This window comes from Peromyscus eremicus, chromosome 1, assembly GCF_949786415.1.
Source record: "Peromyscus eremicus chromosome 1, PerEre_H2_v1, whole genome shotgun sequence".
Classification (NCBI taxonomy): domain Eukaryota; kingdom Metazoa; phylum Chordata; class Mammalia; order Rodentia; family Cricetidae; genus Peromyscus; species Peromyscus eremicus.
This window is the reverse complement of record NC_081416.1, coordinates 76,223,372-76,234,445: the sequence shown is the minus strand read 5'-3', so window position 1 is coordinate 76,234,445 and position 11,074 is coordinate 76,223,372. Positions and strand designations below refer to the sequence as shown.

The following is an 11,074-nucleotide window of genomic DNA, read 5'->3' as shown; positions in this document are numbered from 1 at the left end:
CTGCCCATGACCTTGGGCTATACCTCTTATAAGGAGTTGGAGAAGGGTCACAGGCCCTTTCTCCCTGCTCCTACCTGTGAGGTGGATTCACTTCCAGTCAGATCAGAGAACAACTTCTGCTGTCTACTCTGTTCTGTAATTGTGAGTGTATTTCCTCAATTTATGTCTTAATAAATCCTGTTACCCATTTAATAGACTCACATGGATTGATCATAATATAGATGTCATGTTCTCTAGACTACTTCCTGTTGTCTGGGGTGATGGCATCTTTAGGAGACCCTGAGAAAATCGGGATAATGGTCAAGTCCTGGGAGACCTAGCTGTGTTGTTTTTTGTTTAGTCTCTGTGTGATGGGAAAGTGTAGAGCTTATCTGAAGATTGGCTGGAGTAGTCTGTGAGGCTGGACCATCTCAGCTAGCAACTTCGAAGTGGTTCTGGATACAGAATTTTGAGGAAACTGCAACAGAGGCATTCTGAGAGTCTGGATCACCTGAACTACTTGTCTTTATTGGTGTCTGGTCCTTTTGTTCTGGAAACACAAACTTTTAAAGGTAACATATATATCTGCATTAACACATGTGTGGAATGTACAGTGTATACAAGTCAGTTAAAGATGATTTTTTGTTTTATATTTGAGCAGGTAAAAGACTTTATAAGTTTCTTTGGACTTTATAACCAAACTGTCATATAAATTTCTATTCATGCCATATGGAAGGATGACATGTAATAGTAAGTAATGAGGACAATGTAACCAACAAGATTTATCATGTCTCATCCAGTCTCAGAGCTGTTCCCATAGTAGAGGGGTCAGCATATACGTCACCTGTCCTGTAGTCTTCCTTGGTTTCTTTTTTCATGTCTGTAGCCAAGATTTTCAGGTCTCCCCCAATCAAATTTGATCTTTATTAATTTTGAAAAGAACCACAACTTTTTGTTTCCTGTGGAAACAAAGGCATAACCTCTCCCCCAATGCAACACACTTCCCACATCCATTTTGAAGCCAAGACATTTCTAAAGTATATAGGCTGGTTTAATCCAGCTGTCTTTTCTATCATCCAGTGTCTCTCAGCAGCTGTCGTTTGCTCATTAGCATTGAAAAAATTCAAAGTCAACAAAGTACTGTACAGGATCCAAATACCTTGTGTATTTCCCATCCTTACGTGGCTTTTTAAAAAATATTATTTTTCTCTCTTTAAAGATTTTATTATTTTTAAACTATTTTTTCTATGACTGTCTATACCCATTTTCTTTTCTTCAGCATCTAAGCACATTTTTAAATGTTTTAGAGGTTTTTCCTGTGTCTGGACCTGGCTTTACTAAGTGCCTGTAGTGTTCCCTGACCATGGAGACAAATCTTAAACTGCTATGTCAGCCTCCACATGGCTTAGCTTAGCGTTTGGCACTGGTGGCTGGCACTGGCAACTGGCTCCAACCCATAGGCAGTGGCTGGGAGCCATGTCTCTGTATGCCTCCAAGCACTGGCACACCTAAGAGACTGCGGGACTAGGAATCCACACCCGTCTCCTTGTCCAGAACTTTTCTTAGCTTTCTCAGGCCCTATGTTTGGCTATTCGAGGCCCCACATTGAGCACCATATATAGTCAGATTTTTCTTTGGGCTGCCAGCTCACAAATAACAACACGGAGATTTATTACTAATTATGAAAGCTCAGCCTTAGATTAAGCTTGTCCCACTAACTCTTATAATTTAAATTAACCCATTTATATTAATCTACATTCTATCCCATGGCATTATCTCTCTTCCATCTTGCACCTCCTGTTTCCTCTCTGTGTTTCCTGGCATCTGCACCATGCACCTAGATTCCTCTTCCTACTTCCTCTCTCTGCCCATAAGTCCCACCTAAACCTTCTGCCTAGCTATTGGCCATTCAGCTTTTTATTACACCAATCACAGCAATACATTTTCACACAGTGTACAGATATCCCACAATATCAGAGGCCTGAGGCTTTGCCTTTGCCTGCCTAGCTGCATGCATCTGTCTGTGGGTATGTGTGCCTACCTCTTTGTGGCCTGTGTCAGTCTTTGTGTATGTATATGCCTGCTTGCAGCTCTCAGGACTAAGTCACTTTTCTGTTGCTGTGAAGAAACCATGTATGACCAAGGCAACTTATAGAAGAAAGAGTTTATTAGGACAGAGAGTTTCAGAGTGAGTCCATGACCATCAGGGCAGAGAGCATGGCTCATGGCACCGGAGCAGGAGCTGAGAGATTACATAACAAAGAGGGAGGGAGGGAGGGAGGGAGAAAGAAACTGGGAAAAACATGGGCTTTCAAAACTCAAAGCCTCCAACCAGTAATACATCTCCTCTAACAAGGCCATAACTATTTCTGTTCTTTTTTTTTTCTAAGACGGTGTTTCTCTTTGTAACCTGGCTGTCCTGGAACTTGTTCTGTAAGCCAGGTTAGCCTTGAACTCTGAAGTCCTCTGGCCTCTGCCTCTGGAGTGCTGAGGTTAAAGGCATGGGCCTCCAAGCCTGGCAAGGCCACAGTTCTAAATCTTTCACATGTGTGACTTCCCATAACAAACAAAAATTTAAAAAAAATTATTTAATGTCCAACATCTTTACCAATAGAGGAAATACAAATCAAAAGTCAAAGTGAGATGCCACACCCACTGGAATAGCTGTAACAAGACAAAACTATAACTACCAAAAGCGCGCATGTGCACGCGCACATGATGTGGAATATTAAAGATGTGTTACTTTTGTTTATGCTGTGGAACACTTGTTTAATGAGGCAAAGGTGTTGCATTCTTTTATGTTGCACTTATTTAACTCTGTGAAGCTGTGTTACTTTGCCTGTCTAAAACACCCGATTGGTCTAATATGGAGTTGAACGGCCAATAGCAAGGCAGGAGAAAGGATATGTGGGGCTGGCAGGCAGAGAGAATAAATGGGAGGAGAAATATGAGAGGAGCAAGAAAATGAGGAGAGGAGGATGCTAGGAGCCAGACATGCAGCCACCCGCCAGTCATGGAATAAGAGTGAAAGTAAGATACACAGAAATAGAAAAAGGCAAAAGCCCAGAGGCAAAAGATAGATGGGATAATTATAGTTAAGAAAAGCTGGCTAGAAACCAGCCAAGCTAAGGCTGGGCATTCATAAGAAAGAATAAACCTCTGTGTGATTTATTTGGGAGGTGGGTGGTGGGCTCCCTAAAGGAGTAAAGAGTACCAACAGGTTGGCATAGGCCTGTAATTCCAGCAGTCAGGAGACTGGAGCAGGACGATTGAACATTTCAGGCTTATAGTAAGTCCCTATCTCAACAAATAAAGTCTTCCTTCCTTTTTTCTTCTTTCCTCTCTTCCTCTTTCCTGTTCCAAACCCCAGAATTTCACTATGAAGTCCAGGCTGGCTTAAACTTGAGATTCTCCACTTCAGCCCCTGAAGATTTGGAGTTTAGGTGTATGCCGCAGTGCCTGGTCCAAAAGGAGAAATCCTTTAAACAGATTACAGTGTGTTTAAAAATATGCATAGACTTAGGAAAGAAAAGAAAATGGGTATAGACAGTCACGGGAAAAAATAGTTTAAAAAGAATAGTCTTTAAAGAGAGAGTAAAGTAATATAAAGGAAAAAAGCCACGTAAAGATGGGAAATACACAGGGAGTCTGGATCCTGTATGGTGTTGTGTTGACTTTGAATTTTTTGAATAATGTAAATATCTGTAACCTAGAAGCCATTAAACAGAAAATTATAACAACCAGACATCTATAGGAACTCAGAAAATGTTGGTACCCAGTTTTTTTTATTTTATTTACAGAGTTTTAACCATATCCAATAAGCTTACAAATCTTAAAGTACAGAAAGTTTATATTTTAGCTGGTTTAAACCACACAGAGTCCTTTCTTGGGCTGTTTTTGTTATTCTTTGTTTTTCCTCTGTCCTACAATCAGATGGCCTCCTGACACAGGACAGTGATTTTTGAGGAAAATTTTTAAACAAACATGCTTGGGTCATGAGAGGGAGGCCATAGCCCAACTCCAGAGCCAGTTTTTTAATAAAGTAGAACAGCAAACAACAATATTTTAATATTATCCATAACCAAAAGACCTGAATCCCTGCAAAACCTAATCCAGCAATCAGACAGAGAAACCAGAGTACAAAGCAGCATTAGAGATAAAAATGTCTGAGTGTGGGCCAGCGGCAGCAGTGAAGTGAGCACTTCCTATTTAATCAGGTAATGTTACATCCTTCTCGGGTCTTCAATGGCGTTAAAGACTAGATAGTTATAGTTACAGTTTTCTGTGTTACTAAATTCAGAAAAGAAACTTACAAAAGAGATGTAAAGTGCATAAAGTTGAAAGACATAAAAGCTTAAGTTGTTCATCTAAGAAAATGTTAAGTTTAAAAAGGTAGCCGGGCGGTGGTGGCACACGCCTTTAATCCCAGCACTCGCCTTTAATCCCAGCACTTGGGAGGCAGAGCCAGGCGGATCTCTGTGAGTTCGAGGCCAGCCTGGTCTACAAAGTGAGTTCCAGGAAAGGCTCAGAACTACACAGAGAAACCCTGTCTTGAAAAACCGAAAAAAAAAAAAAAGTGGTTTAGGTATAAAACTTTGGACTCACCAAGACAGGATAGATAATGGGAGTATTTCCTCCAAATATGCCAATTACAAATGGACTGAACATTGTGAATGTAATTCTTACCTGATAATTGTTCTTATTTGCATATAGTTTTACTATGTTAGATTTAAAACCTTTCCTTTTTATTTAGACAAAAGGGAGGAAATGTTGTGGAATATTTGTACACACTGTGTGAAGATGTATCACTGTAAATGGTTTAATAAAAAGTTGAATGGCTAATAGCTAGGCAGGAGAGAATAGGCAGAATTTCCAGGGAGAGGGAGAATGCTGGGAAAAAGAAAGGCAGAGACATGAATAAGAATACACGAAATAAGCTGGACATACAGTACGGAGGAGAGGTAACTGAGCTTTGTGATAGAAGGTAGATTAATAGAAGCAGGTTAATTGAGTTCTAAGAGCTGGTAGGGGAAAAGTCTAAGCTAAGGCCACGCTTTCATAATTAATAAGTTGTCTCCATGTCATTATTTGGGGGCTGGTGATCCAAAGATAGTCTGACAAGAAAGCTTGCTACGCTACACAAAAGGTACACTGATAAAATAAGCATTTATTAGAAGGGCATAAGGCTGAGAGAGAAGTCCCAGAGACCAGCTCGGGAGTGGGAAACAATGGGGGCTCCTTGCTGGAGCAGGGCAGGACTGCGGCTCTTCCCACTCCCCAGCCTAGCTAGGAAGGTCTGTGGCAGAGTTCACAGATGTCAGTGTGTTCTGAGCAACCCATGTCAAGGGAGATGGCAGAGGAAGTCATGCAGAGGCAAAGCTAGAACCCCTGACATGGAGATTCCCAAGGTGTCAGAGATACAGGCGGCCTCCATGGCAAACTCTCGGTGCTTGTCACTGGTCTGGGAGAGCAAAGGACAAGGACAAGGGTTAGGCTTCCATCCACAAGACTGGTGAGGCCACCCACAGCCCTTGCCCAACTAACACAGACCTCTAGAGCAATGTTGTGGAAGGTATTCACATAGGCTGCCCCACCCAGGAACCCTTCATACAGAACGATGATGAAGATGAGGTAGATGCTGGGCAGGAAGCTCAAACATACGTCTGCCAGTAGGAAGACCAGGTTGAGGCACTGTGGGCAGGGGAGAGGAGACTTGAGACTGGGCAACAGCACGGCATGGAGGTAGCATGTCTCAAAGCTGCCTGGCTATAGGAGACGCTGGGGAAGGAAAGGACTAACAGGCCTGGGTAGGATCCCAATGCCAAGCTGGCCCTGCAGGACCCTGAGATCTTGGGCCTTTCCTGGCCCCATCCGCATCCCCATCCACCTTGTAGATTCCTCTCCTTCCTTTGCTCCCATAACTCCTAGCCTGGATGCTCCTCAACCGTCCCTCACTGATGACCTCTAAACTTGGATCAGGGTCATTCCCACTGTGGTCATTGGTCATCTCATTCCCTTCTTGTTTGTTTTTTCTTTTCTTTTTTTTTCTCTTTCTTTCTTTGTGTGTGTGTGTGTGTGTGTGTGTGTGTGTGTGTGTGTGTTTTGTTTTTCTTAATGGCATGAACCATTATACCTAGACACCCCGCCCTCAGATCTAAGTTAGGACCTTGTGCTCCACAGGCAAGTGCTCTACCAGAGTCTTATCTTCAGCACCCCAGGGATCCCCTGAACATACCCTAGTCTTCCCTAACTACTGGACTGAGACCAATGGGTCTCCCTAGCTGTCTCACTGCATCCAGCCAGGGATACTGCGAAACCCCCACAATGTACAAGACAGCAGCTCAACAGAATGACCACAAAAATCTGGACTGGGAAGATGGCTCAGTAGTTAACAGCACTTGCTGTTGTTGCAGAGGACCTAGGTTTGGTTCCCAGCACCCACATGGTAGCTCACAACTATCTGTAACTCCAGTTCCTGAGGATTTGACACCCTTCTGTCCTCCACAGGTGCCAGGCACACAGGTGGTTTGCATAAATACATGCAGGCAAACATTCGTATGTATAAATTGACAAAAAAAAAAAAAAAAAAAAAAAAAAAAAAGAGGGTCAGGAGTGATGTGGCACACCTTTAATCCCAGCACTCCAGAGGCAGAGGCAGGCAAATCTTTCTGAGTTTGAGGCCAGCATGGTCTACATAGTGCATTCCAGGTCAGTCAAGGATACATGGAGAGACCTGGTCTCAAAATTTTAAGTCAAAAAATTTTAAAAGTACTGGAGTTGAGAAACCATAGTTTTCATGTTCACTTCAAGAAGCCTCCTTGAACCGCGACTTGAGGGCGCCAATCCCTTCTCTGTCCCAGGTTCTTCAGCAGGATTCTGCTATCCAAAGACACTGTGTGCCCTCCCTCAAGTGTGGGTCACCACCTGGTCACCTGGTGGCTCAGAGGATCTATATACGAAGAATTAACTGGGGATGTGTTAGCCAGGGACTAGGAAGGCCTCCTCATTCTAAAGTCATCACTGAGTCAGTCTGGGAGGGCTCAGAGATCTGCATTAAGAAGAACACACTGGCCGGGCGGTGTAGACATCCACCTATCTCTGCCTTCCAAGTGCTGGGATTAAAGGCGTGTGCCACCACTGCCTGGCACATTTTTTGTTCTTGAGTGTATAAGTGTGTGTATGTGCCAGTACACATGTGTGTGGAGATCAGAGATTTTTCAGTAGTTGGTTCTCTTCTTCCACTACGTGGGACCTGGTATTGCACTCAGGTCATTAGGCTGAGTGGCAACAGATACCCCTACCTGCGGAAGCATCTTCCTGGACCATCGACTAAGTTTAAAAAAAAAAAATGTTTTTAATTACACATATTTTTTTGAGGGGTGGCACATGGCATTTGTGTGGAGGTAGAAGGCAACTTCTGGGAGTCACTTTTCTCCTTCCACCGTGTGGATTCCAAGGATCAAACTTGGGTGGTTAGGCTGGTGGCAAGCACCAACACCCGCTGAACTGTCCCTTTAGCCCCATGAATTGAGTTCTTCAATGTTAAGGGCAAAATACTTTTCTGTAATGAGGGAATGAATCCCTCCACACTTGGGGACAGAAGTAGTTTGGATTTTAGATGCATATACATAATGATAGATCTTGGGGATAAGAGCCGAGTCTAAATGTAAAACTCATTTTTCATGTATACTTTCTACATGTGACCTGAATTTTGTAGTAATTTTTCTTATGAAACGAAGTGTCATGGTGTGGGATTTTGCATTTGTGGTGTCATACAACTCAGTACATTTTGCATTTTGGGTTTCAGATGTTTACCTTAGGGATGCTCAACCTGTAGTCAGAGGTTTAAAAGTCACTTTAGGGCTGTAGATCTCTAGATGAATGCTGGTGTCTGAGGCTCCTCTTGGGAGACTGCTGCAGAGAGCCATGTTTACTAAGAACCACAGATCTCTGTTTGCTAAGGGCAGCTGAATTTGCTCCCAGCAATTATTCACGGATAAGAACACTCACTTGACCAAAATGCCACTGGTTCTATTCTAAATAACCTAACCTAACATAAAAGAAATAGGGTTTCCTTATAGGTATAGTGTGCCTTTGTCTGATTTGAAAATATGTTTCTTTGCATAAAGTATTGGCAGATAATCATGAAACATATTCTGACTGATTAAAATATGGTACAAGTCAGGCATAGGGGCATATACCTGAAATCTCAGCACTCTGGAAGCAGGAGAATCAAGTTCAAGATCAGCCTGGGCAACATAGTGAGACCAGCCTCAAAAAAGCAGAAGGTGGGAGCTTGGAGAGATGGCTCCGTGGTTAAGAACACTGGCTGCTTTCCCAAAGGATGTGGGTTCAGTTCTCAGCACTCACATGGCAGCTCACACCCATCCATAACTCTAGTTCCAGAGGATCCCATGCCCTCTTCCAGCTTTTGTGGACACTGTATACATGTGGTGCATAGACATGCACGCAGGCAAAACAACAACAAACCCACCCATACACATACAAACTCAAACCAAAACCCACTAAGTTGGGGGCAGGGGGTAGGGTGTGGCAAGATGGTTCAGCAAGTCAAGACATTTGCTGTGCAGGTCTAACAACCTAAATTTGAGCCCCAAAACCCAGCAGAAGGAAAGACAATTAAAAGTTGTTCCCTGGCTTCCACATTCAGACCAGTATATGCACACCCCTGTGCATGCGCGCGCGCGCACACACACACACACACACCCCACATATCACACATATAATAAAAATACATAAATATTAGTTAAAAAATAAATAAGCCAGCCGTAGTGGCATACACCTTTAATCCTAGCCCCAGCACTTTTGGAGGCAGAGGCAGGCAGATCTCTGAGTTTGAGGTTAGTCTGGTCTACAGAGTGAGTTGCAGGACAACCAGGGCTACACAGAGAAACCCTGTCTCAAAAAACCAAATAAACCAAGGGCTAGGGCAGGCCTGGTGGTACAAGCCTATAATCCCAGCTGCTGGGAGACTGAGATAGTAGGATTAAATGTTCATGGTTTATGTGGTTCAGACGTAGGTTCAAGGCCAGTTTTATCATTAAGATTTGCCTTCAAGGCCAGGAGGTAGTGGCACACACCTTTAATCCCAGCACTCAGGAGGCAGAAACAGATAGATCTCTGAGTTTGAGGCCAGCCTGGTCTACAGAGCAAGTTCCAGGACAGCCAGGACTGTTATACAGAGAAACCCCGACTCGGAAAAAAAAAGAAACAAAAAACGATTTGCCTCCAAATAAAAAGCCCAGGCTGATGAGATGGCTCACTGGGTGAAGGCACTTGCTCCTAAGCCTGATGACCTGAGTTTGATCTCTGGAACCCACATGTGGAAGAAGAGGACCAATCCTGCAAATTCTTCTCGGACCTCCATGCACACCACTTGGCAACTGCCTCCTTCCCCCCTCCTCCAATAAGTAAATAAAAATCTAATTACAATTTTTTAAATTGTAAAAATAAATAACTGAAAGTATAAGATGTACCTCAATAAGAGCACTGACCCAGCATGCACAAGGCCCTAGGTTCAATCACAGGACGATAAAAACAAGCAAACAACTAAAGGCCAGGCATGATGGTACATGCCTTCAATGCCAGCATTTGTGAGGAAGAGCTCTAAGCCAACCTGGTCTACATATTGGATTCCAGGCCAACCAGAACAACACAGTGAGATCCTGTCTCAAAAACAAAGGAAAAAAACCCTAAAAAATAAAACAACAACTACGAAACCAAAATAAACCAAAACAATATCCTAGTCTTCCATTTTCCCCTCAATGTTGCTGTACAAACACTATGAGAAATAGTTGTTGCCCACATCTACTAAATATTTTACATTTTGCAGTACTATGAATGGAACCCACAGCTTTACACAGACTAGGCAAACACTCTGCCACTGAGGTACACATCCTGCCCCACCACATCTGATTTCTCGATGGGGAAACTGAGGCTCATTAGAGGTCCGGAGACCTGCTCCTCGTCACACAGCTATTCAGTACAGAACCTGGTGTCTGCCCACAAGTATGACCAGCTTCTGATGCTGCCACACACTTCACATGGAGCCCTGCCGACGTTCAGTGCTACACTTAGGAATGCCAGGGCACACTAGTATCTTCTGCTGAGTGAGGGATGCTGGGAGCCAAGCTGAGAGTGGAGAACAGGGCGGAGGTTCAGTACCTGCAGCAGGGTTAGGACCCAGGTGAGACGGATGCGGCAGCAGTGGAGAGAAGAGCGGGAGATGAACACGCCAGCCTGGTAGAGCATCTGGTACCTGAGGTGGGGGCAGGGAGGATGAGGAAGCTCCTCTGGGTGCCTATGGTCAACCCCAGGTCGCCAACATCGAGGGATCCTTCTAGCCCACTGCCCACCTGCCAACTTCTCTCACCATCGGTACTGCTGAGCATGACTCAGGGATGTGTTCCGGAAAAACAGGAGCTCAAACTGCAGCGAAGACCAGACAAGTGGAGATTTGTGGACCTCGGTCCTAACTGTCCTCCCACACCCCCTTCCCAGCACCCCTCACTCACAAGTCCCTGGTTGATGAAATACTCAGCAAAGTAGACCAGCACCAAGGGGATGATATATCGCAAAAGGCCCTGGAAGAGTGGAGGACATAAGCGGAAAGCAGGAGGCAGAGGCCCCTCACAGGGCACCCAGAGCCAGCATCCAAACCTTGAACACTGTCCACCTTTCCTGGAGCGAGAGGTCCCAGCTGGAACCTAGAGAGCAGGGACAAAGGGGGAGGAGGTTGCACACTGAATGCTTAGCTAGCCGCCATCGTGCAGCAAGCAACCAGCTGCCATAGCAGTGTGTTGGTATTAAATGGCGCTGGGTTACACACTAAGTAGTGACTAAAATGATAAATTTCATACTTTGAACACATGTATACACACGAGTGTGTGTGTGTGTGTGTGTGTGTGTGTGTGTGTGTGTGTATTGTAGCTGATTTTTTAAAAAAGGAGCAAGACTATACATCAGTGTACAGCTTTTAGCTGCTGACCCCATCCTAGACTCTCAAACAGGCTGTGCTGTTTCTAAAATAGTCAGATTCTTTTTCTACCAAAAGGCCTCAGGCAGAGCTGTTGCC

General features: G+C 44.1%; 1 protein-coding gene across 1 annotated transcript in view; it reads right to left on the bottom strand.

Annotated features, from left to right (window-relative positions):
• Positions 1–5,126: 5,126 nt before the first annotated feature.
• Cln3 (CLN3 lysosomal/endosomal transmembrane protein, battenin) overlaps positions 5,127–11,074 on the bottom strand; it is a 10,663-nt gene continuing 4,715 nt past the window's right edge. Inside the window, 6 exon segments of the mRNA XM_059258159.1 lie at positions 5,127–5,440; positions 5,530–5,670; positions 10,165–10,258; positions 10,373–10,428; positions 10,515–10,583; positions 10,660–10,706. Of these exon segments, the coding sequence (XP_059114142.1) occupies positions 5,321–5,440; positions 5,530–5,670; positions 10,165–10,258; positions 10,373–10,428; positions 10,515–10,583; positions 10,660–10,706 (527 nt within the window). The 3' untranslated portion in view covers positions 5,127–5,320.